At 46.0% G+C, this 19391-nt stretch overlaps 2 protein-coding genes across 11 annotated transcripts in view; one reads left to right on the top strand and one right to left on the bottom strand.

Moving 5' to 3' along the window:
- The window catches only part of LOC135523803 (neurotrypsin-like), a 38174-nt gene extending 30221 nt beyond the window's left edge, over positions 1 to 7953 (top strand). The window contains exons 5-14 of the mRNA XM_064950721.1: positions 148 to 326; positions 430 to 577; positions 720 to 898; positions 1024 to 1165; positions 1397 to 1620; positions 1722 to 1863; positions 3789 to 4076; positions 4164 to 4286; positions 4489 to 4760; positions 4936 to 7953. Coding sequence (XP_064806793.1) covers positions 148 to 326; positions 430 to 577; positions 720 to 898; positions 1024 to 1165; positions 1397 to 1620; positions 1722 to 1863; positions 3789 to 4076; positions 4164 to 4286; positions 4489 to 4760; positions 4936 to 5558 — 2320 coding nt within the window. The 3' untranslated portion in view covers positions 5559 to 7953. The remainder of the gene's footprint in view (positions 1 to 147; positions 327 to 429; positions 578 to 719; positions 899 to 1023; positions 1166 to 1396; positions 1621 to 1721; positions 1864 to 3788; positions 4077 to 4163; positions 4287 to 4488; positions 4761 to 4935) is intronic.
- An 8570-nt stretch (positions 7954 to 16523) lies between these two features.
- LOC135523807 (calcium/calmodulin-dependent protein kinase type II subunit gamma) overlaps positions 16524 to 19391 on the bottom strand; it is a 39360-nt gene continuing 36492 nt past the window's right edge. For all 10 annotated transcript variants that reach the window (XM_064950733.1, XM_064950727.1, XM_064950730.1 and 7 more), the window contains 2 exons: positions 18861 to 19097; positions 16524 to 18772 (listed from right to left, as the gene is read on the bottom strand). In XM_064950733.1, coding sequence (XP_064806805.1) covers positions 18865 to 19097 — 233 coding nt within the window. In that variant the 3' untranslated portion in view covers positions 16524 to 18772; positions 18861 to 18864. The remainder of the gene's footprint in view (positions 18773 to 18860; positions 19098 to 19391) is intronic.

The following is a 19391-nucleotide window of genomic DNA, read 5'->3' on the forward strand; positions in this document are numbered from 1 at the left end:
TGTTTGAGCGCCTCCTCATCAAGATCGGCATTGTGGTATCGCAGCATTTCCATTTCATCTGTAAGATGAAGATCCGTAAGATTGTGTGTGTGTGTGTGTGTGTGTGTGTGTGTGTGTGTGTGTGTGTGTGTGTGTGTGTGTCCTCAGTGAGATCGGCACAGCGTTGCAGCACTCCCGGTTTGGCTCGGGCTCCGGTCTCTTCCACTATGAGCGGCTGGGTTGCCGTGGTGATGAGAGCTCCATCAGCCAATGCCGGAGCAGGACATTTGTTACCGGGGATTGTAGCCATGGAAACGAGGCAGGAGTGGTGTGTGCTCCACCAGAAGGTCAGTAGAAAGCATCGGGAGCTAAAGAGAAGGGAAGAAAGTGCATATTGTTACGTCTTGATCCTACTTAGCATCCATATTGGGTTATTGTTTCCTCCCCTAGGCAGTGGTCCTCCTCTACGATTGGTTGGAGGAGAGGAAGACTTTGAGGGGCGTGTTGAAGTGTTCCATGGCGGTAGGTGGGGCTCTGTCTGCGATGACCAATGGGACGACAGAGATGCAGAGGTGGTCTGTCGACAGCTGGGCTTTGGGTGAGTGTGTGTGTGCGTGTGTTTACGCGCGCACAAGAGAGAGAGAGAGGAGACAGAAGGAATCTGTAATAGCATTTAGAGGAAGAGCTAGAGGAAGAGTCATTATTGTGGTTTTGACACATTGATGTGCACATGTGTTTAGGGGTGTGGCGAAAGCCTGGTCATGGGCCCACTTCGGACAGGGCTCAGGTCCCATTCAATTGGATGCCGTAAGGTGTACAGGAAATGAACTCTTCTTGGACCAGTGTCTTCATGGAGACTGGGAACAACACAACTGTGACCATATGGAAGATGCTGGGGTGTCCTGCAGCCCCTACACAGGTACACACACACACACACACACACACACACACACACACACACACACACACACACACACACACACACACACACATCCTGAAAACAGATATAACATGCACACAAATGACTGTGTGTGTGTGTTCCAGACGGTGTGGTCCGGTTGGTAGGAGGAGACAGTCTTTGGGAGGGTCGTGTGGAGGTGTTCCACTCTGGGGACTGGGGTACGGTGTGCGACGACCACTGGACTCAACAACACGCACAGGTGGTCTGTCGACAGCTCGGATACAGGTGTGTGGGTGTGTACTTTCCTTTGCATACATGGCCACACTTGGAAGAGACAATAGTGTCTGTGTTGAATTTCATTGTTGTTGATTACTGTAACTAGGGAGTCTCCACTCTGTTCATGTTTTAAAGGTAGACTCAGTGATATGACATCATCATAAATGTCAGAGCTTTATGGTAATCAACAACTACCAAGTTGTACCTTTAAGTTGAAGTAATTTCGTGGTCCACCTCTAGGGGCCATGCTGACGTCATGGCTGACAGAACGTTTGGCGAGGGTTCCGGGCTCATCCTATTGGACGACGTTCGTTGTGAGGGGACGGAGTCATCCCTGCTGGACTGTCACCATGGCATATGGGGCCGTAGCGACTGTTCCCATGGAGAGGACGTGGGCGTCCGTTGCAGAGCCGGAGCTAAAGAAGAAGAGACCAATGAGGTCCCGGCTGTTGCACCTGCCACAGGTGAGCCTGACAATATGGCCAAACCTCCATCCAGCCCTTTTTTCCTGGGGCCCAGTGACTACAAAAAAATAAGTGATTTGTATCATGTCTGTGTGTTGCAGGTCCCCTGGTGCGTCTGGTAGGGGGTGGTAGCCATAAGGAAGGTCGTGTGGAAGTGTATCTCCATGGAGACTGGGGAAGTATCTGTGACTCAGGCTGGAGCAACCTGAACGCCGCCGTGGTCTGCAGACAGCTGGGCCACAGGTGAGTGTGTGTGTCTGTGTGCTTTAGTGTGCACAGACCTACAGTTGAAGTCGGAAGTTTACATACACCTTAGTGAAATAGATTTAAACTCAGTTTTTCACTATTCCTTTACATTTAATTCTAGTAAAAATTCCCTGTATTAGGTCAGTTAGGATCACCACTTTATTTTAAGAATGTGAAATGTCAGAATAATAGTAGAGAGAGTGATTTATTTCAGCTTTCATCACATTCCCAGTGGGTCAGAAGTTTACATACAGTGGGGCAAAAAAGTATTTAGTCAGCCACCAATTGTGCAAGTTCTCCCACTTAAAAAGATGAGAGAGGCCTGCAATTTTCATCATAGGTACACTTCAACTATGACAGACAAAATGAGAAAAAAAATCCAGAAAATCTTATTGGAGGATTTTTAATGATTTTTTTGTGCAAATTATGGTGGAAAATAAGCATAAGTCAATTAGCATTTGGTATTATTGCCTTTAAATGGTTTAACTTGGGTAAAACATTTTGGGTAGCCTTCCACAAGCTTTCCACAATAAGTTGGATGAATTCTGGCCCATTCCTCCTGACAGAGCTGGTGTAACTGAGTCAGGTTTGTAGGCCTCCTAGCTCGCACACGCTTTTTCAGTTCTGCCCACAAATTTTCTATAGGATTGAGGTCAGGGCTTTGTGATGGCCACTCCAATACCTTGACTTTGTTGTCCTTAAGCCCTTTTGCCACAACTTTGGAAGTATGCTTGGGGTCCATTTGGTAGACCCATTTGCGACCAAGCTTTAACTTCCTGACTGATGTCTTGTCTTGAGATGTTGCTTCGATATATCAACATAATTTTCCTGCCTCATGATGCCTATTTTGTGAGTGCACCAATCCCTCCTGCAGCAAAGCACCCCCACGACATGATGCTGCCACCTCTGTGCTTCACGTTTGGGATGCACCCCTCTTTTTCCTACAAACATAAAGATGGTCATTATGGCCAAACAGTTCTATTTCAGTTTCATCAGATCAGAGGATATTTCTCCAAAAAGTACCATCTTTGACCCCATGTACAGTTGCAAACCGTGGTCTGGCTTTTTTAATGGTGGTTTTGGAGCAGTGGCTTCTTCCTTGCTGAGCGGCCTTTCAGGTTATGTCGATATGGGACTCGTTTTACTATGGATATAGATACTTTTGTACCTGTTTCCTCCAGCATCTTCACAAGGTCCTTTGCTGTTGTTTTGGGATTGATTTGCACTTTTCGCACCAAAGTACGTTCATCTCTAGGAGACAGAATGTGTCTCCTTCCTGAGCGGTATGATGGCTGCGTGGTCCCATGGTGTTTACACTTGCGTACTATTGTTTGTACAGATGAAAGTGGTACCTTCAGGCGTTTGGAAATTGCTCCCAAGGATGAACCAGACTTGTGGAGGTCTACCATTTTTTTCTGAGGACTTGGCTGATTTCTTTTGATTTTTCCATGATGTCAAGCAAAGAGGCCCTGAGTTTGAAGGTAGGCCACAGGTACACCTCCATTTGACCTAACAGAAGCTACTAAAGCCATGACATAATTTTCTGGAATTTTCCAAGCTGTTTAAAGGCACAGTCAACTTAGTGTATGTAAACTTTTGACCCACTGGAATGATGATACAGTGAATTATAAGTGAAATAATCTGTCTATAAAGAATTGTTGGTAAAATGACTTGTGTCATGCACAAAGTAGATGTCCTAACCTAATTGCCAAAACTATAGTTTGTTAACAAGTAATTTGTGGAGTGGTTGAAAAACAAGTTTTAATGACTCCAACATAAGTGTATGTAAACTTCTGACTTCAACTGTATGCGTGTTGAAGTAATTGTGTATTCAGTCTATCCAGCATTTTCAATGTTCCTTATCAATTATCTCAGTCTATCATCCTCACACTCCCACCCTTTCTCCTCCCCCTCTCCCTCAGTGGTCATGCGGTAGTGGTGGGTGGGTTCGGTCGGGGAAAGGGTCCCGTCCACCTGGACCAGGTGAGGTGTAGGGGGAAGGAGGACTTCCTGGGGGAGTGTCCATCTCTGGGCCGGAGCCCTGAGGGCTGCAGACAGAGAGAGGATGCAGCGGTGAGCTGTGACCCCGCCCCCCAGGCAACAGAGGGCCAAGTCAGGCCAAGTGAGCGCACCTGTGGAGTGAGGAAGGTTGTGGAGGAAGGGAACGAGAGGAAGAGTGGAGTGGGAGGAGGAGGAGAGAATATACTCGGGTAAGAGAAGCTTTACCTACTGTTCAGATGTGCAGTACAGTATATCATACATGAGAACACATATACACATCTCCCCCTTTCCTCTAGCGCGTCGTGGCCGTGGCAGGTGTCAGTGTGGTTGGGTTCTGAGGGGAAAGATGGCCATCCTATTTGCAGCGGAACTCTGATCTCTCCCTGCTGGGCCCTCGCCTCCGCTCACTGCTTCACCAGGTGAGAGCACTTCTCCTTTGTCTTTTCTCCGCTCTTTTCCGGACATTTGTTTGCTCACTAGTTTTTGTTGCTCACGTCTTCTTTCTCTGCCTACATTTCTCCCCATCCAATTATCTGTCCCCCTTTTCAAAACCTTTACTCCCCCTATCTCTCCTTTGTCTCTCGCTCTCTCTCACTCCATCTCTCTCACTCCATCCTCTAGGTTTGGTATTGACCCGTCCCACTACGTTGTGCGCGTGGGGGGTTCTGACCGAACTCTGACCCTGGAGAAAGTGGTGGTCCACAGGAAGTTCAGGTCAGATCAGGGCCCTGGGGGTCATGACCTGGCCCTGCTGAGGGTGCCCAGCCCCAAGGGTCACTGTTTGACTTTTGACCCCGACACCAATGCTGCCTGCCTCCCCATCCCGGAAACTGCGAGTGGCAAGACCCCCTCTTCCTGCATCGCTGCGGTTACCGCAGGCTGGGACGGCCCAGGTACGACTCCCCTTCCACTCCCTCAACTCTGATCTCTCAACTACAACCTCGGAGGACATTGATTTGTGGTTTAGCATTGCCAACTTTTTTCTCTCTCTCTCCTTCTTACTGTACATCCAATCTCCCCATTCGCTCACAATCTCTTCCTCTAACCACTCCCCTTGTCCCTTCACAGATGCTGTGCTACAGTCCTGGGTACCCCTCCTGTCATCATGGCAGTGTAAGAAGCGTTATGGGGATGGTTACTCTTCCCACGGCACGCTATGTGCCGGCAGCCCCCCTGACACACGCCGTCTCCACAAGAACAACGGTTGCCAAGGCAACTGGGGTGGCGGGCTGGTGTGCCAGGGAGATGAGGGGCGGTGGGTGTTGACCGGGATTGTCTCCGGGGGTTACGGTTGCAGCGACCCCTCAACCCCGGCACTCTACACACGGGTCGGCCGGTTCCGGCGCTGGATCGAGGAGGTCACACAGCGGGAGCGGAACACACACAGTCAGGAGCACGAGGAGCTCACACACACGGAGGACCGGAGCATACTCGCATACGTTTATGACAAGCTGCAACACACACACTCCCAAGAGCAGAGCACACACACTGATGATCAATTCATACATACACAGCACAACAATATTCATACACACGATCACAATGAGCATAAACACACTCACACTCACAATCTGCAAAGCAACACTCGCAATGAGCTCAAACACACACACAATCAGCATGCACATACACACACTCACGATAAACACTCCCAGACCCGCGAAGCTGTCACTCACACACCCGCCCTGGTCTGATCGATGACACGCCATTGGCTCACCGGCCGTGCCATGTGACTTTCCGAGGAAGAGGAGGAAGAATGGATGATAAAGGAGGAAGAGGAGGAGGACATGTTGGAAAAGAAGGAGGGGGAGAAAGAGGAAAAGACATCAGAGATCCTCCTCTCCCTCTGCCTCCTGACCCAGACGATGTAAACCTCTAATATTCATGTCAACTCTGTCTGATTATCATCATAACTTAGCTGTGGTGTGTGTGTTACGCTAGCTGTGGGGTGTGTATGTTACGCTATCTCTGGTGTGTTTGTGTAACGCCAGCTGTGATGTGTGTGTGTTACACTAGCTGTGGGGTGTGTGTGTGTTACGCTAGCTGTTTGGTGTGTGTGTTACGCTAGCTGCGGGGTGTGTGTGTAGCGCTAGCTGTGGGTTGTGTGTGTAACGCTAGCTGTGGTGTGTGTGTGTGTTACTCCAGCTGTGGGGTGTGTGTTACGCTAGCTGTGGAGTGTGTGTGTTACGCTAGCTATGGGTTTTGTGTGTGTTACGCTAGCTGTGGGTTGTGTGTGTGTTATGCTAGCTGTGGTGTGTGTGTGTTATGCTAGCTGTGGAGTGTGTGTGTGTTTGTGTGAGTGTAACGCTAGCTGTGGGGTGTGTGTGTTACTCTAGCTGTTACTCTAGCTGTGGTGCGTGTGTGTTTGTGTGTGTGTTACGCTAGCTGTGGGGTGTATGTTACACTAGCTGTGGTGTGTGTGTGTTACGCTAGCTATGGGGTGTTTGTGTTACGCTAGCTGTGGGGTGTGTGTTACGCTAGCTGTGGGTTGTGTATGTGTTACACTAGCTGTGGGGTGTGTGTGTGTTACACTAGCTGTGTGTGTGTTATGCTAGCTGTGGTTTGTGTGTGTGTTCCGCTAGCTGTGGGGTGTGTGTGTTTGTGTGAGTGTTATGCTAGCTGTGGGGTGTGTGTGTTATGCTAGCTGTGGTGTGTGTATGTTAAGCTGGCTGTGTGGTGTGTGTCACGTTAGCTCTGGGTTTTGTGTGTGTTACGTTAGCTGTGGGGTGTGTGTGTTGTGCTAGCTGTGGGATGTGTGTGTGTTACGCTAGCTGTGGGGTGTGTGTGTGTTACGCTAGCTGTGGAGTGTGTGTATGTTAAGCTAGCTGTGGGGTGTGTGTGTTACGCTAGCTGTGTGGTGTTTGTGTGTTATGCTAGCTGTGTGGTGTGTGTGTTACGCTAGCTGTGTGGTGTTTGTTTGTTACGCTAGCTGTGGTGTGTGTGTGTGTTACGCTTGCTTTCGGGGTGTGTATTTAACACTAGCTGTGGTGTGTGTGTGTTATGCTAGTTGTGGGGTGTGTGTGTTTATGTGAGTGTTACGCTAGCTGTGGGGTGTGTGTGTGTTACTCTAGCTGTGGTGTGTGTGTGTTATGCTAGCTGTGGTGTGTGTGTGTTTTGCTAGCTGTTTGGTGTGAGTATGTTAAGCTGACTGTGGGGTGTGTGTATTACGCTAGCTGTGGGGTGTGTATGTTATGCTAGCTGTGGGGTGTGTGTGTTATGCTAGCTGTGGGTTTTGTGTGTGTATTACCCTAGCTGTGGGTTGTGTGTGTGTTACGCTAGCTGTGGGGTGGGTGTGTGTGTGTGTTATGTTAGCTGTGGGGTGTGTGTGTGATATGCTAGCTGTGTGTGTGTGTGTTACACTAGCTGTGGGGTGTGTTTGTTACACTCGCTGTGGTGTGAGTGTGTGTGTTACGTTAGCTGTGGGTGTGTGTTATGTTAACTGTGGGGTGTGTTACGCTAGCTGTGAGGTTTGTGTGTTACACTAGCTGTGGTTTGTGTGTGTTAAGCTAGCTGTGATGTGGGTGTGTGTGTTATGTTAGCTCTGGGTTGTGTGTGTGTTACGCTAGCTGTGGGGTGTGTGTATTACGCTAGCTGTGGGGTGTGTATGTTATGCTAGCTGTGGGGTGTGTGTGTTATGCTAGCTGTGGGTTGTGTGTGTGTATTACCCTAGCTGTGGGTTGTGTGTGTGTTACGCTAGCTGTGGGGTGGGTGTGTGTGTGTGTTATGTTAGCTGTGGGGTGTGTGTGTGATATGCTAGCTGTGTGTGTGTGTGTTACACTAGCTGTGGGGTGTGTTTGTTACACTCGCTGTGGTGTGAGTGTGTGTGTTACGTTAGCTGTGGGGTGTGTGTTATGTTAACTGTGGGGTGTGTTACGCTAGCTGTGGGGTGTGTGTGTGTTACACTAGCTGTGGTTTGTGTGTGTTAAGCTAGCTGTGGGGTGTGTGTGTTAAGCTAGCTGTGGGGTGTGTGTGTTAAGCTAGCTGTGGGGTGTGTTTGTTATGCTAGCTGTGGTGTGGGTGTGTGTGTTATGTTAGCTGTGGGGTGTGTGTGTGATATGCTAGCTGTGGGGGTGTGTGTGTTACACGAGCTGTGGGGGTGTGTTAGTTATGCTAGCTGTGGGGGGGGGGGGTGTTACGCTAGCTGTGGGGGTGTGTGTGTGTTACGCTAGCTGTGGAGAGTGTGTGTTACACTAGCTGTGGGGTGTGTGCGCGTATGGGTGCCATATGTGTGTGTGTGGAGGGGAGGTGGGATCCTATATTGATCATGTTTAGCTAGACAACATGTCTTTTCTCTGACAGTGGGGTTGGCTTTTTTATGATTGGTGTTATGATGCCCTATTTAAATGTAAAGTCCATCCAGACTGATTGGTTATTCCTTAACCAGTGGTAAAAAAAAATGCTGTTCTTCAAAAGCTGTTCTGGACCATCTAATACCACGGTTGTATTTCTGAAGATGCTATTTAATTTGCCTTGGAAATGGACTGGACTTAATCTTCTTTCGAATGTGAACTGGACAACTCTTCTTCTCTCCTTTCAAATATACTGGACATTCTTGGGGGCTTAAAGCCGGACTCTTTGGGGGACAGCAGTTAGCCTTGAAGTGTGGGCCAGTAACCTGAGCTTAATAGTTCCAGTTCCCAGATTGCATCTGCCGCTGTGACCTTGAGCAAGACACTTTACTGTTAGATCAAATTGCTCCAGGGATCCTGCACTGTGGCATACCCTGTGCCTCTCAACCGCACTGCAACATCACAAAAAAAGGACAATACAATTGTATGCTACTGTACTCTACTCTGTTCTATTCCTAATGTACTATGTTCTTCTCTCTCCTCTCAAAGCCATAGAGCCAAGGGATAGATGGATCATATTCATTATTTTCTACTGATCTCCCTGAACTGTTCTAGTTGTTAACATTGTCTGTAAATAGTTCTGATTGTTTGTGTGTTGCATTAATTATTGTCTTATTCCGATGGCCAAACAGTTAGACTTCCTGTAGTTGAATGTCCCTGTCTCTGTTCTCTGAGCGAATGTGTGTGATCTAACCAGTAGACGGCTATGTTGTCGTATATTCAGAGCCATAATTTATTGTACGCTTGAGGGAGAAGTTGTCCCTAACCACCGATCTGGGATCAGATTAGCCAACTCCAAAGCGTAGCCATTGGGGAGGATACAAAAAGATATGACCCAGGAGCAGTGGTTAGGGACAATGGCTCCCAACCCCAGACAGTATATGACCATGATTGTTTTCTGTTCTTGTTTTTTACTGGATGGACTTCCTCATTTGTGTGCTGTGCCCTGGTGTTGTGTAGCATATTGTATTCTATAACTAATTGTTTCTCTCAAACAGGAAATGCTCCTTTGCCTCTTTTTTGAATCCTCTACAGATGCCTACCTATCCAGTAACATGATGTGGTATATACTATATAATCGTTTCATGAGACTCCTCCCTGATGCTTGAATAAAACACTGTCCAGAGAATCATATTAAGTCAATGTAAATACAGTATTTCCATAGCTGGACATATTCCACCAAACCCCCATTGCATACTGTACACAGTGTCTGTGCACACATAGGCAGCAGTAGTTTGTAAACGCAGGCACTGCGTAAACAATGCTTTTGCGGGTTTGATTGAATCCCGGCCAGAGGATTCATGTCTCTGTTTAACGCTGTGAAGAGTCTGGCTCAGTAGAAATGTTAAAACGGTCTCACCATCTGTGTGTTCCTCTGACGGGTCTGTCTCTGTACTGAAACATGGTGGACTATTAAAAGAGAGCAGGTCCTGTGTTGGTCTCGATGTGGTCTTTTCTTTAATAAAACAGCTGCTTGATGAGCAGGTCCTGTGTTGAGCTGTATGTGTCTGTACTGGTCCTTACCTCATAGTAACACCTGGGGGGGGAAACTGTCCCTTTAAGAGCAGGAGTTGAGGGACACCGATTAGCTAAAAGTGTGAATGAGTGGGTTACAGTGGCGGGAAAAAAAAAAATGAGGAGTAAAGTTGTGGTGGAAAACAGGAGACTCGTTTTCAGTCGGAGTGATAGTTTTGGACCAATGTAACCTGGGAGATCCTTTTGAAGTCTAGTTAAATGTCATCGATGCGTTGGGGGACGTGGCGTCAGTGAGGGTCACAAGAAGTGGGCTCATTTGGATTTCATGTGTGTCTGCGAAGCAGAAGAATCATACATTGGGCATAAAGAAGATATATGAGTGGAATGTTTTGTGTATGGCTCTTCAAAGCAGAGCGCCTATAAAGGCGGTTCTCTCTGGGCCGGCCTATAAAGTGTGAAGATGTAACACCTAAGGAAGTAGGTGGAGTCAGCGCATGCTGACTGACCCGTATGGTAGATAAAATGAATTTATTCACTCTATCCATGTACAGATGAAGTCGGAAGTTTACATACACCTTCGCCAAATACATTTAAACTCAGTTTATCAGAAGTCCTGACATTTAATCCTAGTAAGAATTCCCTGTTTTAAGTCAGTTAGGATCACCACTTTATTTTAAGAATGTGAAATGTCAGAATAATAGTAGAGAGAGTGATTTATTTCAGTATTTATTTTATCACATTCCCAGTGGATCAGAAGTTTACATACACTCAATTAGTATTTGGTAGCATTGCCATTAAATTGTTTAACTTGGGTCAAACGTGTTGGGTAGCGTTCCACAAGCTTCCCACAATAAGTTGAGTGGATTTTGGCACATTATTCCTGACAGAGCTGGTGTAACTGAGTCAGGTTTGTAGGCCTCCTTGCTCGCACACGCTTTTTCAGTTCTGCCCACAAAATTTCTATATGATTGAGGTCAGGGCTTTGTGATGGCCACTCCAATACCTTTTGTTGTCTTAAGCCATTTTGCCACAACTTTGGAAGTATGCTTTGGGTCAATGTCCATTTGGAAGACTCATTTGCGACCAAGCTTTAACTTCCTGACTGATGTCTTGAGATGTTGCTTCAATATATCCACATAATTTTCCCTACCTCATGATGCCATCTATTTTGTGAAGTGCACCAGTCCCTCCTGCAGCAAAGCACCCCCACAGCATGATATTTGGGATGGTGTTCTTCAGCTTGCAAGCCTCCCCCTTTTTCCTCCAAACATAACAATGGTCATTATGGCCAAACAGTTATATTTTTGTTTCATCAGACCAGAGGACATTTCTCCAGAAAGTACAATCTGTGTCCCCATGTGCCGTTACAAACCGTAGTCTGTCTTTTTTTATGGCGGATTTGGAGCAGTGGCTTCTTCCTTGTCGATATAGGACTCGTTTTTACTGTGGATATAGATACTTTTGTACCTGTTTCCTCCAGCATTTTCACAATGTCCTTTGCTGCTGTTCTGGGATTGATTGCACTTTTCACACCAAAGTACGTTCATCTCTAGGAGAGAGAACGCTTCTCCTTCCTGTGCGGTATGACAGCTGCCGGTCCCATGGTGTTTATACTTGCGCACTATTGTTTGTACAGATGAATATGGTACCTTCAGGCGTTTGGAAATTGCTCCCAAGGATGAACCAGACTTGTGGAGGTTTACAACTTTTTTTCTGAAGTCTTTGTCTGATTTTCCCACTGAGTTTGAAGGAAGGCCTTGAAATACATCCAGAGGTACAATTGACTCAAATTATGTCAATTAGCCTATCAGAAGCTTCTAAAGCCATGACATCATTTTCTGGAACTTTCCAAGCTGTTTAAAGGCACAGTCAACTTAGTGTATGTAAACTTCTGACCCACTGGAATTGTGATACAGGTAATTATACGTGAAATAATCTCTAAAGAATTGTTGGGAAAATGACTTGTGTCATGCACAAAGTATTTGTCCTAACCGACTTGCCAAAACTATAGTTTGTTAACAAGAAATTTGTGGAGTGGTTGAAAAACGAGCTTTAATGACTCCAACCTGTGTATGTAAACTTCCGACTTCAACTGTGTGAAGAGTCTCTCCCCTCTCATGTTGGGCTATACTGTATGAGTTGGGCTATATGAGATAGCCTGTAAGAGCCTCCGTGCACAAACCCCTTCAGTGCCATATATGCAAAAGATTTGGACACGTCAAGTGTATGCAGACAGGAAGAGAATCCAGTGGAGGTTAGATATTGCAATTGTCGCTGCGAACATGCACACACATTTTCGGATTGCACTGTTAGGGTAAAGGAGGTGGCACAAGTAAGGGCTGTCCAGCGTGTCGCCTATCTGTAGGCGGTGAGAAGAGTGGAAGGAGCAAGTAGAGCTGAAGACGCATTGATAGGAGAGCCTACACCTGTGGCTGTTTCTCAGAAACTGAGGGATCCTGATATATTGCATGTTAAAAAGGTGGACTACGTAACATTTATTGCAATGGTCTTAACCTGCACAGCAGAAATGGCGTCCTCCAGCAGTTTCCTGTCTGAAGATCAGTTCCAGTGCTCCAACTGTCTGGATGTGTTCACTGAGCCAGTCACCACGTGGACACAACTTCTGCAAGGCCCGTTTTAGTGGATACTGACTTGTGCCAGTCACCACTGTGTAAGTGGCCTTCAAACAAGAGACCATGGGCCCTGTTTCCTAAAAGCATCTTAAAACTAAGTTTGTTGTTAAAACCATCAGACAATTAAGACAAACAGACTTAAGATGATTTTGGGAAACCGGGTATCTGTACTGGAACAAGGTGCAAGGCCCTGAAGTCCTACCTGGAGTATCTGATCTCTTTCTGTGAAATGCACCTGCAGCCTCATAAGAGAGTCGCAAGCATGAAGAGACACAAGGTAAATGACCCTGTGGAGAACCTGGAAGACAGGATGTGTAAGAAGCATGACAGACTTCCGGAGCTGTTCTGCAGGTCCGACTAGACGTGTGTGTTTCCGTTCTGCACTGAGACAGACCACAAGACTCACCACACTGTTCTTCTAGAGGAGGTTTGGCGAGAGGATAGCTGAACTGGGGAAGACGGAGGCACAAGTACAGTGAATCCAGATGATTCAGGAGCGTCTCCAGATGAATCAGGAGATCAACCATTCAATAGTGCTCAGCGAGAGAGATGCAGAGAGAGAGAGAGAGAGAGAGAGAGAGAGAGAGAGACAGATAGCATGCAGGTCTTCACCGATCAGATGCACTCTATTGAGAAATGCCAGGCTAGATTCACTGAAGAGAAGCAGCTCTCACACACTAAGGACCACCTTCACCAAAGTTTCCCATCCCAGTGTACCCTTCCAAACACCAAGGACTGGTCTGAGATCAGTAATCACAGTGAGCTGTGTGTGGTGAATGTGAGGAGAGTTTTGAGGAGCTCTGTGTCTGAGCTGGAGGAGAACGCGAGGAGAGCATTTCTTGCGCTTGGGGAGACTCTGGACCCTGATACAGCAAATACCTGGCTCATCCTATCTAAGGACAAGAAACAAGTGAGAACTGGAGCAGAATAAATAATCTCCCTGACAACCCAGGGAGGTGTGTTTGGAATCGCTCTGCACTGGGAAAGGAGGGCTTCTCAGGGAGATGCTACTATGAGGTGCAGGTAGAGGGGAATACTTGGTGGAGGTTAGGGGTGGCCAGAGAGTCCATTGACAGGAAGATGTATACACAGAGCACTAAGAATGGATACTGGAATGTGGGACTGAGGAATGAGTATGAGGCCTTCAGCTCTTCCCGTGTCACTTTCTTCTTGGCGAAGCCCCAGAAGGTGGGGCTGTTTGTGGATTATGAGGAGGGTCAGATCTCCTTCTATAATGTGGAGGCCAGGTCTCATATCTACTCTTTCATTGGCTACACCTTCACTGAGAAACTCTATCCATTATTTGAAATTGGGTTAACTGATGATGAAAACTCATTGGTCATCTCCCCCGTCAGTCACATGGCCTAGTAAACTTGTTGAGAGGAGAACTGAAAATGTTCATCCTACATCATGTTCTGTTTGCCTAGTTTATGTACACTGAGAGTACAAAACATTTGGGACATGACATAGACTGACCTGGTGAATTTTTTATTTAAAACGTTCTCATTTGCAGCAACGACCTGGGGAATAGTTACAGGGGAGAGGAGGGGGATGAATTGAGAATTTAGCCAGGACACCAGAGTTAATATCCCTAATCTTACGATAAGTGCCATGGGATCTTTAATGACCACAGAGAGTCAGGACACCCGTTTAACGTCCCATCTGAAAGACAGCACCCTACCCAATCACTGCCCTGGAGCATTGGGATATATATATATTTTTTAGACCAGAGGAAAGACTGCCCCCTACTGGCCCTCCAATACCACTTCCAGCAGCATCTGATCTCCCATCCAGGGACTGACCAGAACCAAACCTGCTTAGCTTCAGAAGCAAGCCAGCAGTGGTATGCAGGGTGGTATGCAGGTGAAAGATATGATCCCTTATTGATGTCACTTGTTAAATCCACTTTAAACAGAGTAGATGGAGAGGACAGTTTAAAGAATCATTTTTAAGCCTTGAGACAATTGAGACAATGGGCCATACAAAATATTGAAATGCCTTTGAACCGGGTATGGTTGTAGGTGCCAGGCACATAAGTTTGAGTGTCCAGAACTGCAACGCTGCTGGGTTTTTCACACTCAACAGTTTCCCATGTGCATCAAGAATGGTCCACCACCCAAAGGACATCCAGCCAACTTGACACAGCTGTGGGAAGCATTGGATTTAACATGGGCCAGCATCCCTATGGACTGCCTTCGACACCTTGTAGAGTCCATGCCCGGCGAATTGAGGCTGCTCTGAGGGCAAAGGGGAGCGCAACTCAATATTAGGAAGGTGTTCCTAATGTTTTGTATTCTCAATGTTTATCAAGATGTCTAACGTTCATGGTATACTGTTTAATCTAATGTGAAGGTTAAACAGAATACATACTTGACTAAGCTCTAAGAAGGAATGAGTGACTGGTATCGAGTTCTCTCTCTAAATATGTTCTAATTCCACAGAATCATACACCATTCATCTGACAGAAAGGGCAGGTTTTCTGCATTTATTGACACTAATCTGTTCCCTGTTCTTCTAAGTATGTGAAGCGCTACCGCCCCCTTTTGGCCTCAGATAGTACTGTTCTTCAGTGGCTGACCTTGAGAGCTGCATCTTAGCCCAGGGCACCAGGTCAGATTGAACAATGACAATATGACCAAAGTTCCCTGTGGAGACCAGTGGTAATTTGCAATAGTCTTTCCTCTTCTGCTTGGACATTCAAGTGCAGCTTGGACATTCATCCTTTGTGTATTGTCAGTTTTCATAGAGAGAAGGTGTGTTTCTGCACTGTGATAGAGTATAATAGAGTAAAGTAGAGCAGGGAGTGGAATGAAGGGACATGTACTTTAATATCACGATCTAGTCAGTGAACAAGGAGAGTAATCAAGCTAAGTGTCAAGACTGGTGGAGGAGGACCTTCGGACCTTCTCTTTTCCCCTCTGACATTTGGAGGCGGGATGACGACGAGATGAGAGACATGAGGAATTGAGGAAAGACTTGAGAATGAGCGCCGGCTATCTATTCCCAGCTCATGTCTACATGTCTGTGACCTTTGAGAAGACAGAAAAGGTAGAGAACAAGAGCGATAGAGGCAGATGGCCAGAGAGATAAATAGCATGCTGGAAAGGTGATGGTAGGTTGGTTGGTAAACCTGTGTGTCAGTACTAGTATACGCGTGTGTGTTCATGAACGTGTGTATTTCATGGTGGTGGTGTGTGTGTGTTGGAAGCTGACCTGCAGCAGTGTCCTCATTAATCACAGAGAAAGACAGGGGCCAAGAGACTTGTCCTACATCTCAGACACACACAGGAATACACAGTCCGCCTTAAATAAGGTTACACACAGGAGTATACAGTCTGCCTTAAATAAGGTTCCAATACTGCCCTAAATAGGCATAGGCTAGAGTCACCTCCATGAGAACAGGACAGGGAAGCTTTAAATAAGACTTAAAAGGCCAGACAGACACACTATCAATAGCTTTAGGGCACATGTCAAAACTCATTCCACAGAAGGCCGAGTGTCTGCTGGGTTTCGCTCTTCCCTTGTACTTGATTGATGAATGACGGTCACTAATTATTGTCTCGGTCTTATTTGAAAGGAAAAACCAGCAGGTACTACGCCCTCCCTAGCACACCACTTTGAGGCAATCTACTGGGCATGCATTCTTAGGGTTCGCAGGACATTGGAACACCTAGGCCTCGATTTAATCAGATCAAGCCTTAAAAATCGTTAGTAGACATCCACATAGTGGATGTTTTGGAAGTGTAACTGCGGTATGAGCTGACAAATAGGCGAGTGGCTGCTCACGCCACAAACCACTCCCTTATTATCCCTACAGTTACAACTTCAAAACAGAGATATAAATTGGAGTCTTATGCATGCTATCATGTACATTTGGATGTGGATGTATATCCAGCCTATCAGTCTAATCGAGGTGTAGACAACAGAACATCATACAATTCCGTTTTTGAACTTGTAATGCAGCTGCACAAATTAAGGTCACTGCATAGGATTTTGTCAGATTATAAAATTGGGTGGTTTCGTTGAATCCAATGGCAGTTTCCGTGAAAAGCCAATGCTAGGAGCCGCTTGTGGATGTTACAGCTCTAACGCAGTTCCACTTCCAACACGTCCAAAATATCCGCTGTGTGGGTGGCGGCTAGCGCAGGCCTGATATCATCTTGCCCCTAGTTTTACGTTAAAAGAGACACGGAGACAAAACTGTGCTGAAATAGTATTTTTATTAAATACTTTCAAGATCCAAGTTTTGAAGAATAACAAAGCTATGATAAAGGACCTACTAACAATTAGACAAACATTTGATCGTCCTCAATTCATGGTTTTAATTTACCGTACATCATGATCATGCAAAAAAACTCCAGCATCCAACGACTGCTGGGGAAAGAAAGCGCAGCCCGACAGGTTCACATCACAACGCAGGGAGAGTACTGACAATGAGCTTCATAACAAGCCAAGGCTCCTCAATCCTTTTTGTAATTAAATAGAATTTTTTTGTTGATTTTATTATCTGTCACCTATTTAATATGCTGGACGGAGGCAGAGTTTTTAATTTTCTTAATTTCAAAATATGCAAATATGATAGTTAATATATACCCTTATCCTCCGTCCTAGTTCAGGTAGGTGCACAGTGGAGATGCTTAAACTGAAACATGCATACATTGCTCTCTGGTTTAACGCCATAAATACTTATCTGATCTCTGAACCCTTCTCTCCACCTGAATGGGCAATATAAGGACTAAAATCCCACTGTCTGGGAGAAATAAAATTTATTTACTGGTAATCAATAAAAATTCAGTTGTCTCCTCGTTTACCCTCCATTTCCTCCTGTGTGTAACAGATTTATATCCTCAACAACTGATCTGAATTCAGTCCCTTCCATCCCTGTTATATTCGAACCAGCTAGTCTGATCAGTTTAATAGTTGGCCTAACTTTAGTGTGTGCGCGTGTACAGAATGCAGAACTTTCCAAAAAGCAGATTAACATTTTTTTTTTTACTGTCAAGAAAACCCAAACAGAGACGCACACATATATATATATAGACACACACACTCAGAGACACACATTCACACAGATAAACAGACTGCTCAAACAGAGGGAGAGACAGTTACTAATGATGGGGCGAAAACACGAACAGTGCCAGGGTTTCACCGCGGGCACACTGCAGTGGTGAAGATAGGTTACAAAACCTGACGCCACAGTGTGTATTTACACAGGATATTATGAGACTGACAGCTCAGGACATCAGGTTGAAATAAGAATTTGGGAGGTGTATGTGTTGGTATCCATGTGTGTGTTTGTGGAGGTCAGAGGTTGTCAAAATGGTGTCAGTAACATGGACATGGGACTCGAGCCGATTAATGTGTGTTAGACAAGTTTCCACCCCTTTGTCATGCACTCTGAGTGACTCCTAGACACACGTACATGCTATGTACAATCACACACACACACACACACACCCCATGTAAACACAGCCAGGATGAAGGGACAAAAAAAAAGGAGTCTTAGAAATACAAAAAAAAGGAGGACAAGAAAGGGGGAGAGAAAGAAGGAAAACATTTAAAATGCAGATGCCTTTCCCCAAAATGTGCCATCTCCCACTGCAGAACGATAAAACAGACAGCAGGTACATACTGCAGGTTCACTTTCACAACCTTTTTTTTTTTTTTACTCAGTCGCTTAAAATTGACTACATCAGACTCAGTCCACAGAAACGCAACATAAACAAGGCTAAAAACACAACAGAAACAGTGCTCTCGAATGCACCACTACCTTCTCTTAAAAAAAACACACAAAAAAAAAAACTCGTACAAAGCCTAAAGTTCTACACTTTGGTGCTTCACCTTTTGATATCAAGTTTCTCGCATCAGGTTCTTACATATTTCTGATTGAAACAACTGTCCTTCCATATAGAATTCTGCTTGGGATTTCTCCATATACATTCTCTGGGAAAGAGAGCAATTCCTGCTCTGGAGATAATTTTTTTCCAACATGTCATCTACTACCATCACACACTCTCCTCTCATCGTATATATAAATGCTTGTTAGGGTTGGGTGTTATCTTGTACTAGTCATATATTACACTGTATACTCATTCTCATAACTGTCATCACAAGTTCATGAACCCGTTCCTCCCCGCTCCTCTCATCTCAAAATGGCGGCCATGGACGGGAGACAAAATGGCTGCCGGGTGGGAGGGGTCAGAGGTCAAAGGACGAGCCCTCCTATTGGCCGTCAGATGCATGCATCATCCCACAGGGGCGGAATCCACACTTGGCCGGCCCCCAGCGGATCAAAGGAGAGACTGGATTGGTTGGTGTTGTGGAGAGGGTGCAGTCTTGCCCGGCCGGGCTCCTGGCATTGGTCAACCCACAAAGAGGACACGCCCCCAAAAAACACGCCGAAAACACGCCCCAAAACTCACACTCCAATAGCCTGGAGCGTTTGAACACCTGAGAGAAAGCGAGAACTTTTAACCCTTTGAATGTTCTAAAGTGTAAGTGTAAGTGTAAGTATGTGTGTGTGTGTGTGTGTGTGTACCAGTTCACTGCAGCGGTGCGGCCGGAGCCCCAGAGCAGTGGAAGTGGACATTGAGCCACTTGCTGTCACGGCGATGCCACACCCTGGTCTCCTCCGATTGGCTGGAGCGGGGGCGTCCCTGACCGTCGACGAATTGCGTGAGGCGGATGTAGGCGATGCAGGCAGCCTCCTCTCCAATCAGGTGAACGTGGGGGTTCAGCAGGGTGGTGTGGACCGGCTTACTGTTCTTACTCAGCACTGTAGGAACACAAAGATAAAACATGTTTGGATCTTTCTGCTGATCTCATTCGTTGTATGGAAGTGTGTTTGCATGTACAGTGCATTCGGAAATTATTCAGACCCCTTGACTCACATTTTGTCAGGTTACAGCCTTATTCTAAAATTGATTAAATCATTTCTTACCCCTCAATCCACACACAATGCCCCATAACGGCAAAGCAAAACAAGGTTTGTGTAAACTTTTTGCAAATGTATTAAAAATACAAGACTGAAATATCATATTTACATAAGTTTGAAGCACATTTGGCAGTG

Source organism: Oncorhynchus masou, chromosome 31 (assembly GCF_036934945.1).
Source record: "Oncorhynchus masou masou isolate Uvic2021 chromosome 31, UVic_Omas_1.1, whole genome shotgun sequence".
Lineage (NCBI taxonomy): Eukaryota > Metazoa > Chordata > Actinopteri > Salmoniformes > Salmonidae > Oncorhynchus > Oncorhynchus masou.